At 48.3% G+C, this 12,673-nt stretch overlaps 1 protein-coding gene across 2 annotated transcripts in view; it reads right to left on the reverse strand.

Annotated features, from left to right (window-relative positions):
• The window catches only part of HEATR4 (HEAT repeat containing 4), a 41,527-nt gene that overhangs the window by 14,961 nt on the left and 13,893 nt on the right, over window positions 1-12,673 (reverse strand). For both annotated transcript variants that reach the window (XR_016280964.1, XM_089521840.1), the window contains exons 9-11: window positions 4,716-4,834; window positions 3,033-3,213; window positions 2,560-2,629 (exon numbers count right to left, since the gene is read on the reverse strand). Coding sequence is in view for 1 of the 2 variants with exons in the window: in XM_089521840.1 (XP_089377966.1) it covers window positions 2,560-2,629; window positions 3,033-3,213; window positions 4,716-4,834 (370 nt within the window). In the remaining variant the exon portion in view is untranslated. The remainder of the gene's footprint in view (window positions 1-2,559; window positions 2,630-3,032; window positions 3,214-4,715; window positions 4,835-12,673) is intronic.

Raw genomic sequence — 12,673 nt, forward strand, 5'->3', positions numbered from 1 at the left:
GGAACAATGGATCCAAGCTGCAGGAAAAGAAATTCCACCTCAACATTAGGAGGAACTTCCTGACAGTAAGGGCTGTTTGATAGTGGAACACGCTCCCTCGAAGTGTAATGGAGTCTCCTTCCTTAGAGGTCTTTACACTGAGGCTGCATGGCCATCTGTCGGCGATGCTTTGATTGAGATTTCCTGCATGGCAGGGGGTTGGACTGGATGGCCCTTGTGGTCTCTTCCAACTCTACGATTCTAAGATTCTATGAAAACGAGAACTGCAAACTGCTATGTTAAGTGCATGACTGAAAAGTAGGAGGGAATGAAAAACAGAAACTACAAATTCTATGATAAGCAGAAGTGTATTACTGGGAAAGAAATGGTTCATTCAGTCATAGTTTTAAGGATTAGGCTAGCAGTATATTTTGATACAAATTTTAATTCAACACTGAAAATATTAATCTCTTCAATAGTATATTATCAGAAGTAATGAAGTCCTGCCCAAGCACACTTCTCATTAAAGAAGTTCGCACCAATCAGCTGCAGAAAAGCACTAGATTTGTTGTAAATATTAAATTTATAACCTGCCTTTCTCCCAAGATCAGAGGCAGCAATAATTCTTCACACTATGCATTTCCTGGTATCTAAGTAAATTGCCTTTGTCTTTAAAAGCATTTCACTCTTTCCAAAAGAAATATGCAAAGGTAGCTCCTTTGAGATTAATTTAAAGAAAGCTTCCATCTAGATTAGTATTGCCTTCTTTATTTCAGTTAGTCTCAAAGGTGTTATAAGATCCCTTTGCTTACATCTCTGTGTAATTCATCCTAATGTCACAGAATCTGTGTGAGCATAATAGCTGCATATCTAGAAGATGGACATCCTGTGTTCTGAAATGAAATTGTACTTTTCACTAAAGTGGGAAAAGGCAGAAGAGGGTATGGGTATTTGCAACATTTACTTGTTCCTTGCACAAAAACTAATTGAACCCGCTTTATCTTTTATAGATCCTAGTAATTAATTTTAACCTTTTGGGAGGTCAAGCCATATTGACTTTATGCAATTTACAGGCTAACATTGTACTATGTGTAAGACTAAGCTTGTTATAGTAATAAATTAAAAAGCAATACATTTATTGCTTTTTAGTGGAGGATCCAAAATGCATGTTTAATACAAAAAAGTGTGATTCTTTGCTCAAGAGATGGCATTAAGGGCCAAAACATACTGCAAAAATAATCCAATTTGAAACCTCTTGAACTGCCCTGTCTAGTGCTAGGGAATTCTGGGAACTGTGGTTTATTGTGGCAACAGAGAAGGCTAAATGTCTTGCAAAGCTTACAGTTCCCAGAATACCCTAACACTGAGCCAAGGCAGTTAAAGTGGTCTCAAACCAGATTATTTCTGCAGTGTATTTTTCAAGGGGGAAGCCAGGTATTCAGTTGCAGTAAAAACAAAAATCGTGTCTCATCCTGAAGACTAACATACTTATTATAGCATGAGCTTTTGTAATATGCTATAATAAATGTATTAGTCTTTCAGGTACCGCAGGATTCTGCATGGTTTTGGCCTTAGGCAAGAAGTGATCCTTTCAGGACTAGGCACATGTTTGCAACATGAGGGAGGATAATACTTGCCTATCTGACAAGGCTGTTATAAAGCTTCCTAAGACAATATATATTAAATTGTAAATACAGTACTCTAAATATTTACAATGCTATATAAATGCTGGAAAATAGTGATGCATTTTTAACTGAAAACATTTTTATCCTGCTCTTTAGTCACAAAGGCAATATGAAAGATATTTACTAAGGAATAAGCCCTATTGAATTTAGTGGGACATTTGAGTAGCCATGTTTCAGACTGTACTGCCAGGCTGCTAATCCAGTGTTCTCTTCCCCATGCTGCCCAACAACACAACAAATAGAAGAATCATACATTGGTGGAATAATCCACATGGGAGAATGTGCAAAACAAGGTAATATTTGAATATATTTTCTTAGATACTGTTTCATGTATTTTTGATTTTGAGCTTCAGTACCAAGTTACCAGCAGGTTGACATGCCTTGGGGGAAGAACTATAGATCAGCACACACTTTGCATGCAGATGGTTCCAGTTTCAGTTTTGAGAATCTCCAAGTGGGGAGAAAGATCCATATCAGTGTAGGTGATAGTAATCTAGATGGAAACAGCTATTTGACTCTATAAGGCAGCTTTGTGTCTTTAACATCACCACCCATTAAGACATCAATGTGACTAAATGTCATTTTCATGATGCTCCTTCTTCCAGTGGGACTTAACTCTATAACTTAGAAGATATTCCCAACCTGAAGTGAATCTTAATTAGTAAAGGAGATTGGGACTACTTTTTAAACTCTACACTCCTAACACATTTGATTAGGTATATGTATGTAACATTTTGCAATTAGTTTTGTAGATGAACCCATACAAAACATTTAAATAAGAATCAGGATGTTTAGTAAATTGAGTTTGGAGCATCCCAAATTAGAAGCCCAGAATTATTTAGAGGTTGCATCTACACCTAAGACAGGAGTAATTAAGGTTTAATTTGTACAGTACCTCTAATGGCAAGAGCCTTGATTTTCCAGAGAGGGTCAGTCTGCATTATCTTAAAAAGGCATTTAATTACCTGTAGCAAAACAAAAAACAGGTAGTGGACATGTTATGCATACAGAAGACTGGTTCTGCACTAGGATTCCTGATTTTATAAGTTGATCCTGCCCTGAACTTTTTGTTCATTGTTGTATGCTTTGAAGTCATTATGGCAACCCTAAGGAGGACCTATCACAAGATTTTCTGGGGCTGAGAGGGTGTGACTCACCCAAGGTCACCCAGCAAGTTTCTTTGGCTGATCAGGGGAACTGAACCCTGATGTCCAGAGTCCTAGTCCTATACTCAAACCACTATGCCACACTGTCCCTGAACTACCATCTGGAAAATAAGATAGCTCTGAAGAATTATGGGGTTAACCACTACTCTTGCATTCAAGAAGGATGTTGATCTTTGTAATATCAGTCATTTTGACCACTCACTGTCTCTTCTTTAATCCTAAGTGCTCCCGCTGCCCAGCAGGCTTCTTTTCGGACAGCTACAAAATCATCAGAAAAACACTGAAGATATCTGGGGAGCAGCCGGGCTGTCATAAGTTTCAACCAGCCAATAAGTGTAAGAGCTTCCACCCTCATCCGGCAATCTCCTCTCTTCAGTCGCTCCCTGAAAGCACAAATGGGTGTTCTTTATGACAAGTGGTTGAATTTGCTTTAGGTATCAAAGACAAAACTTTTTAAAACTTAGTGGCAAAGCCAAGCCTATCTAAAGCAAAAAGTCACCAGTTTAAACTGACGCAACATAATAGCAATAGCAGCAATAGCAATAGCAGCTTCATTTATCTCTGGCTTTGCTTTGCGAACGAAGATTCAGGAAGGACTCATCCCGCACTTTGTACAAGCGCGTTGGTGACTAAAAAGGCCATTCATTTATATACTGCTTCATAACAACAAGTAAGTAGTCTCTAAGCAGTTTTACAACTGTAAACTAATTGCCCCCAATAAGCTGGGTACTCATTTTAGCAACCTTGGAAGGATGCAAGCCTGAGTAGAATCAACTGTTCATGGTGCTCATATGCATAAGCTGATTTTTTTTTTTAACTCCACGCATATATCCATGATAACAGAATTTTCTAGAGGACTTGATAAAAGCAGGAACGGTGTGGATGCAAGTGTGAGCAAACTGAAATGATTCATGAGCCAATTTTCTGCTTCTGGGAGCTTCACAGCTTTGGCGTAAACTGCCAAACATACATATCAAACTGGCTGGAAGTTAACATACAGTTTTGCAGTTTTTAAAAACTGCTAAAAATGTTGAATTTTTGCAGAACGCTCCAGAAACTTTAGAACTGCTGCTCCTGGAATATCTGGAGGGAGAGAACCTTCTGGAGGGAATGAATTCATCCTCTCTTTTTTTTTTCCTAGAAAGGCCAGTGCAGGGGAATTTGGAGAGATACAGATGAGGAACACAGCCTTGGGAGTTCATTAACCCTAGCCAGGGTGGCCAGGCATCCAGTACATGTCCTACATTTCAACTTTCTATCCAGGAGAAATTCCAAAATGTCCTCCACTTTGAGCATGACTAAGAAACATGAATGTATATTTATATGAGAGTTTTTGGTTTTTATTTGGTAAGGACCTACATTTTTCTGGAATTTCCTACATTTTATGGTGCCCTTTGTTCTCTTTTGCAGTTAGAACATCTGATCACTTTGATCCTAGGGTTACATTTTGCCTGCACTTGTTTAGGGGGATGCCCTTTCACTTGTAGTGGCTGTCAGGGTATTGACTTTCAGCAATTCCTTCTTCTTGCCACAGGCCACCTCACAGGTCACATTCCAAATCCATTCTATCCCTCTGGGTCCCCAAAAACCTCATAGAGAGATTTTCAGGTGATGTGGAGTGAAGGTGAAGGCAAGGAAGCCTACATTTGTTTGACCAAATAGGTATCAGAATCAAGCGATTGTTTGTGTGTACTCAGAATCATTATACCTATCACATTTATCCCTCTTTTATCATTATGAAAAACATACTAAATCAATGAAAGTGAAAGAGAAAAGGGTTTCTGGCTTAGAATCGCCCACTGCTTCAAATACCAAAAAGTATTTGAGCCTATCTCAATGTACATCATATTTGTTTTGCTAAAGACTGTTTGTTATATTCTCTTACCTAAGCTGGTTGTGGACCTCTTTTCCAAGTTTCAAATGCCCAAGAGCCTTGGCAGCTGCCTGGCGTACATCAAACTTCCAGTCTGTCCACATCAACTGGACAATTTTGTTCTTGAGATCCTGCATGGAAGTGCAAGAGGTTAGCTAATACATGAACCAAGGAGAAACTAATTAATAGCCTGGATGTAAAGGACAACATTTTAAACTTGTGGAATTCTTTGACATTGATACCTCCATAGAAAGAGTTACCAGATGGGTCCACACAGAAAGAGTGACAATCTGCCTCATTTGAACAAGTATAAGAGCAAAACTCTAATCCCCCTCATTATCATGTAATCCCAGAGAAAGGCAAGCCTAGGGACCTTTGTCAACAATAAAACCTTCAGCTATGCTTTCCAAACCCCAATGAGATTACACAGCCTAGTAGTTCTGCAGTGCATTGGTTGGAATCCTTTAAAAACAATTAGATCACTGAAATTCACAGTAGAAAAATTTCCCATCCCCTACTCCCACTTGCATCCACTTGCAACATCTCTCCTGGAAAGTTTTTTTTAAACTATCAGGAAGGTGTTGTAAACAAACTGTGATGGGATATGAGAGGCTAATATGGGGAGAAACTTCCCCAAAATTGGGTTGGGAATCATAGAGTTGGAAGAGACCGCAAGGGCCATCCAGTCCAACCCCCTGCCATGCAGGAAATCTAAATCAAAGCATCCCCAACAGATGGCCATCCAGCCCCTGTTTAAAAACCTCTAAGGAAGGAGATTCCACTACACTCCAAGGGAGTTTGTTCCACTGTCAAACAGCCCTTACTGTCAGGAAATTCCTCCTAATGTTGAGGTGGAATCTCTTTTTCTGTAGCTTGCATCGATTGCTCCGGGTCCTAGTCTCTGGAGCAGCAGAAAACAAGCTTGCTCCCTCCCATCCCTCTTAACCTTCTCTTCTCTAGGTTAAACATCCCAAGCTCCCTAAGTCGTTCCTCATAGGGCATGTTTTCCAGATCCTTCACCATTTTGGTCGCCCTCCTTTGGACACACTCCAGTTTCTCAACATCTTTTTTAAATTGTGGTGCCCAGAACTGGACACAATATTCCAGGTGGGGCCTGACCAAAGAAGAATAGAGTGGTGTTATTACTTCCCTTGATCTAGACACTATACTTCTATTGATGCAGCCTAAAATTGTATTGGCCTTGTTAGCTGCCACATCACACTGTTGACTCATGTTCAATTTGTGGTCTACTTGGACTCCCAGATCCCTTTCACACGTAGTCTCGTTCAGCCAGGTGTCACCATCCTATATCTGTTCATTTCATTTTTTGGCCCTAAGAGCAGTACGGACAGGTTGCTTACCTGTAACAGTATTTCTTCAAGTGGTCATCTGCGAATACATAGAAATGGGTTTCACTGCGCCTGCGCAGTGCTGTTCGGAAACTTCTGGAATCACTGGGCAAAGTTAACTTTGCAACATATAGAAACTTTTTGGCGGTAACTCCGCCCACCCGTTATAAGGCCCCTGCCTTCCCGCTCTTTTCCCCAGTTCCGCAATTTTTCCGCCAAGCAGGCGATGGAAAGAGCCAATAATAGCAGGACACTGAGGGGATGGACGGGTGGGATTTGTAGGTATTCGCAGATGACCACTCGAAGAAATACTGTTACAGGTAAGCAACCTGTCCTTCTTCTTCGTGGTCTCTGCGAATCATACAAATGGGTTTAGACTGAGAAGCTTAGGTAAGCGGTGGAGGGAGTGTCCTGAAACCAAAGCTATGGTAAACCAAGGGTATATTTATTGCAACAATAAAAACCTTGAACCATAAAAAGAGTCAGTCTTTTGTTCATGCACAAAAACTCAACACAGCAATAACATTGCAAAACCTGAGAAGGGGATAAAAGGCCATGCAAGACCAGTCCCATTGGAATTGTGCAAATAAACATTCAACAGAATGTAACCATCAGTAGTGCAATCAATGCAACCCTGAAACCAACACAGCCCTCCCGAAAGCTGCGTCTCAGATGGCTCTGGTGTCCAGCCTATAGTGCTTTATAAAAGTCAATGGCTGGGACCAGACAGCAGCCTTACAGACATCCTCCAAGGGAATACCCGACAGGAATGCAGAGGATGCTGACACTGCTCTTGTGGAGTGGGACCGAACCCTACCCGGGAGAGGTTTGCCCAACAGTTCATAGCAGAGGTGGATGGTACCAGCCACCCATTTGGAAAACCTCTGCGCAGACACGGGCAACCCCTTCTTCGGTTCTGAGTAACATTGGAAAAGTCTCTCGGACCGACTGGAGGCAGCAGTTCTGTCCAGGTAAAATGCCAGCGCTCTCCAGACATCAAGAGAATGCAGGCTTCGCTCCGCATCCGAAGTCGGATTGGAAGCGAGAGTAGGCAACACAATGTCCTGGCACATGTGGAAAGCAGACACAACCTTAGGCAAGAAAGTAATGTCTTCCGGAGAACCACCTTGTCTTTGTGAAACCTCAGGAAGGGCTGGTCCCTCCGCAAGGCACAGAGCTCGCCCGCACGGCGGGCAGTGGTGATGGCCACAAGAAAAGCGGTTTTCCAAGTCAGTAGTCTCAAGTCCGCTGTGGCCATCGGTTCAAAGGGCTTGGATTGGAGCGCGGTCAACACCGTCTCCAAACTCCAAGCCGGGGCCGGTACCAACACAGGAGGGTGCAGGTTGGCACATCCCTTCAGGAACCCCTTCACCAAGGGGTCCCGAAAGAAGGAAGCCCTACCCTCAAATTGGTACCTGGAACAAATGGCAGAGAGGTAGCACTTGATGGATGTGAGGCACAATTCCTCATCCAACAGTGCCATCAAAAACTCCAGCACCACTGGAGTGGACACCTGCGCAGGAGACAAGTCCTTTTGATCAAGGAAGAGGCTAAACCTCCTCCACTTCAGGGCATAGAACCGCTGGGTGGATGGCTTCTGCGCAGCCAGGATCACTGTCCTCACCGCGTCCGGTAGTGAGGCTAGGGCTGGATTCTCCAGGCCACAAGCGGCAGCCTCTCAATGTCCGGGTGCAGAATCCGGCTGTCCTGGATCGACAGCAGGTCCGGATGGAAGTCGAGGTGGAGGAAGCATCTCTTGGAGAGGTGGAGAAGGGTTGTGAACCAGGGCTGTCTCGGCCACCACGGAGTGATTAGGATCGCATTCAAACGGTCTGTTGTCATCTTGGACACCACCCTGATGACGAGAGGGAAGGGAGGGACGGCGTAGAGCAGCTCTCCCGTCCAAAGGAAGGCGAACGCGTCTCCCAGGGATCCGTCCATTCGCCTCCTGGAGCAGAACTGGGGACAGTGGCTGTTCCATTCGGTCGCGAAGAGGTCGACTTGGGGGGGTTCGCTGGCCATCTCCGGGTGGAGCCTCCACTCGTGGCACACCGAAGGGGATCTGCTTAGGCGGTCCGCCAACTCGTTGTCCTCTCCTGGAAGGTGAATTGCCTGGAGGAGCACCTGTCTCTGGACGCACCAGTCCCAAATGCGGAGAGAGATCTCGAGCAGAGTCTTTGATCTGGTGCCTCCCTGTTTGTTGATGTAATACATCATGGTGGTGTTGTCCGTCCTCAGGAGGACCACCTTGCCTGCGACAGCGGATTCGAATGCCCTCAAGGCCTTTTCGACTGCGAGCATCTCCAAAGCATTGATGTGGAGACGCTTGTCCTGGGTCGACCACTTGTCCTTGACAACCAGGTCGAGCAGGTGGGCACCCCAGCCTTCCAGGGAAGCATCGGTTGTCAAAGTCAATTGAGGCTGAGGTTGATGGAAGGGCATCCCGATGCAGACGTTGTGGCAGTCCAGCCACCATCTCAGTGAAGCGGCCACTGGTCTCGGTACTGTGAGCCACTTGGACGGGGGGTCCTCCATCAGAGAGAAGACTGAGAGGAACCAGGACTGCAGCGGTTGGAGGTGAAGCCTTGCCCACGGTGTCACGAACGTCGTTGACGCCATGTGGCCCAGAGCTATTTGGACGTCCCTGGCCCTCACCCTTCTGTGAGAGATGCAAGGCTTCAGCGATGCCCCCAACGCCTGGAAACGGTCTGGAGGGAGAAAGGTGGAACATCTTTTGGAGTCGAGGATGGCTCCGATGAACTTGGCCTGTCTGGTCGGAGTGAAGTGAGACTTCTCTTCGTTGACGACCAGTCCGAGGGAGTTCAAAAGGTGCAAGGCGAATGAGACTGCCTCTCGGAGCTCCTGCTGTGAGTCGGCGGCAAACAACCAGTCGTCCAGGTACGGGAAGACTCTGTAGCCCTTCTGATGAAGGTATGCCACCACTGGTGCCATGCGCTTCGTGAAGACCCTCGGAGCCGTGGCAAGGCCAAAGGGGAGCACGTTGTAGTGGTACGCGGTGGAGCCGACGGCGAAGGCGAGGAATCTCCGGTGGGACTCCCAAATTCCGATGTGGAAGTAGGCATCCTTCAAGTTGACTGTCACGAACCACAGGCCCTGGTGGAGAAGCGGCAGAATAGAAGCCAAGGTTACCATCTGAAACCGGCGGTATTCAAGGAAAAAGTTCAACTCCCTCAAGTCCAAGATGGGTCTGATGCCCCCATCCGCCTTCAGTACCTTGAAGTACCTGGAGAAAAAAGCCCTGGAGCATTGTTCGGGCGATAAAGAGGAGATTGCCCCCTTGTCCAGCAAAGTGCCCACTTCGTCGAGAAGGGTGTCCGAGGGGTGAGTGGACATGAAGGCTCCGGTTGGGGGTAGCTCTTGGAACTCGAGGGCATAACCCCTACGGACGATGTTGAGGACCCACGAGTCCGTTGTAATGGAGGCCCAGGTGGTGGCAAAGGGCCTTAAAATGTCCAAGAAGAAAAAAGGAGAGACGAAGCGCGCTGCAACCCTTCAGGCTCTCTTCTTCCCCTAGTCGATATCCTGCCGGCGGGACTTTCGGTACCGGGAAGGAAAGTTGCGACAGCCAGAGGAGGAGGAGGACTGAGAGGGGTACCGGCGCCTCTGGGAGCCCTGCTGCTGAGGTTGCCGGTCCTGTTGGAAGGTCCCCTGTGACTGACCTTGCGGCTGCCACGGGCGCTGCCTCTTTCTGAAGGGCGAGATGGAAGCCGATGACATCCCGTGCTTCTTCGCCGCCACCTTCATTCTGAACTTGCGGTTCAGGCGCTCGTCGGTCTCGGCGTGGAACAGGCTGCTACCATCCAGGGGCATGTCCTCTATGGCTGACTTGACGTTGGCATTGAGGTCCGAACCCCTCAGCCACGCATGCCGGTGCAGAGCCAACGAAGCCGACATCACCCGTCCCGCACAGTCAGCCACATTTCTGGAGGCGGTGATGAGCCAGCTGCCGATCGAATGGGCCTCATCACGGATCTATACCAGGTGTCGCTGGGCTTCGTCCGGGACGAGTGGCGAGATCCCCTCCATGAGAGTCTGAATGTACGCCCCCATGCAGGCGTTATAGTTGATGGCCTTGACTGCGAGGGCAGCTGCCGAGTAGGCCTTCTTGGCCAGACCATCAATCTTCTTAGCCTCCCGGTCGACTGGGGAAGTTGCCTGCTTGGGGACGAAGCCCTGCTGAGCCCCCTCCACGATCGCTGAGTTCTGCTTGGGGTGTTCGGCCAACCAAGAGCAACTTGACGGGGAGATCCGGTAGAGGGACTCGATCTTCCTGGAGGATCCGACGAGGGAGGCTGGCGCATCCCACGACCTCCAGACGATGGAGTCGAGGGATGGCAGCAGCGGGATGGAGGGCGGCATGGGCACCCGGCCATGCACCCGACGTTCCACAGGATCCCGAGCGTCCTCCTCGGGGAAGGAGAGCTCAATGTCCAGGGCCCTTGCCATCTTAATGATGTGCTCGTTAAACGAGGGCACATCATCCGTAGGGGAGGAAGGCTCCGGGTGGTGCATCCGCTGCGGAGACGCCTGGACAGAAGTGTCGTCGTCGTCCGAAGGCTCCCCCAACGGCAGCAAGGGCTCTTCCTCAGAATCAGTGTCAGAGGTAAGCGGGAAGTCCGGGATCCTGACCCGAGTTGCTGGGCGCGCCGGTATCTGCAGGGCTGATGGCTCCGTCGGGGAGTGGCGTGGTGCAGAGGCTGAGGCCGCCACATGCGAAGGAACAGGCTCGTCATCTTGGAGGGCCACCGGGCGCAGGTTGAGCCTGGTGAACTCCCTGAAGGCGGTCTCCCTCAGCACTGACATGTAGTATCTCCCGGATTCGGCGTCAAAAAACATGTCAGTGTCCCTTTCCATCGGTTTGTCGACCTCCGAATGGATCGAAGGAGGAGGTGACACTCTCCAAGGGAGGTCAGCTGCTTCTGCATCGGCGTGGGCGAAGTCGACTGTCGACGGCAGCGGTGTGTCCAGGAGAGCGGCTGCATGCGAGGCGGAGGAGCCATCGGGGCGTGAAGAGGCTAGTGTTGGAGCCTTCTTCAACGGGGAGCGTTGCTTGTGGGAAGCGCGCTCCTTTCCCTTGGAGGAGACCTCCGACCCAGTGTGGTCCTTGGTGGGCTTGGACCTCTTCGGTGCGGAGCCTTCAGCCGCCTCCTTGTGGTGCCTCTTTTTAGACGACCGCTGCGTCTCGGCCCGATCCTCGGGGGGGAAGAAAGGGTTGTCCAGTAGGTCCAGCAGGACGACGGCTCCCGAGGATTGAGGCTTAGATGTCTTCGCCTTTTCCACCGGTGCAGCCTTCCCCAAAGAGGATGCCCCTGTCTCGGGCAGCTTGGAGGCGTGTTGAGATGCCTTCGACGACGCCTTGGAGGACGGAGTCGGGACCGACGAGACCTCCGCCTCTGCGCAATCCTTCGCGTGCTTCCTCCCGGATTTTGCCCTGGGCTCGGTACCCCCAGTCCCCGACTGTTTGTGGGGGCGCTTGGAGGGATTGTCGGTGGCACTAGGTTTTTGCGAACCACGGGCCACATTGGTGGTGGTGGACGATCCTGCCATCGGTGGGGCAGACACCACGCTGGACACACTCGCCCGGGAAGATGAGGCAGGCGGCGCAGCCGAAGGAGCCGATGATGGACGGGGGCCTCCCTCCTGAACCTTGCCCAGCGCGATGGCCGAAGTCAGCCGGGACTCACGGTTCTTGCGAGCCTGGGATGAGAGGGACTTGCAGAGCGGGCAAGCCTTCGTATCATGGTCCTTGCCCAAGCAGAGGAGGCAGGAGGAGTGCGGGTCCTGAATGGGCACCTTGCCTCCGCAGACATCGCACTTCTTAAATGGCGCAGGCATTTTCCGAAGTCGTCAAGTTGAAAGGGAAAGTCCAGAAACGAGGTCAACAGTCTGAGAGTTCAAAGTTGCCAGGGGCGGGAGACAAAGAATGGTCAAGAAACAGTCCGAGGTCAAAAGTGAAAGTGATTCCGAATGCAAGCAAAAGCGAGCGAAGTTCCCTGAAGCAGCTAGCGCGGCGGAATAAAGGAACTGGGGAAAAGAGCGGGAAGGCAGGGGCCTTATAACGGGTGGGCGGAGTTACCGCCAAAAAGTTTCTATATGTTGCAAAGTTAACTTTGCCCAGTGATTCCAGAAGTTTCCGAACAGCACTGCGCAGGTGCAGTGAAACCCATTTGTATGATTCGCAGAGACCACGAAGAAGAACTTACATTTCTCTGTGTTGAAATTCATTTTATTAGCTTTGGCCCAGCTTTCTAATCTATTAAGGCCATTCTGAAGTTTGATCCTGTCCTCAGGGCTATTAGCCACTCCTCCTAATTTGGTGTCATCTGCAAATTTGGTAAGTATACCCCCAATTCTGTCATCCAAGTCATTGATAAAGATGTTGAATAGCACTGGGCCCAGGACAGAAACCTGTGGGACCCCACTGGTCACTTCTCTCCAGGATGAAAAGGAGCCATTGTTGAGCACTCTTTGGGTTCAGCCGGTCAACCAGTTACAAATCCATGTAACAGTTACATTGTCTAGCCCACATTTCGCTAGCTTGTTTGCAAGAACGTTATGGAGAACCTTGTCAAAAGCCGTACTGAAATCAAGATATACTAT

The sequence above is a fragment of the Sceloporus occidentalis genome, unplaced genomic scaffold (genome assembly GCF_023333645.1).
Source record: "Sceloporus occidentalis isolate IW3139 unplaced genomic scaffold, rSceOcc1.0.p SCAF_4, whole genome shotgun sequence".
In the NCBI taxonomy this organism is placed as follows: Eukaryota; Metazoa; Chordata; class Lepidosauria; order Squamata; family Phrynosomatidae; genus Sceloporus; species Sceloporus occidentalis.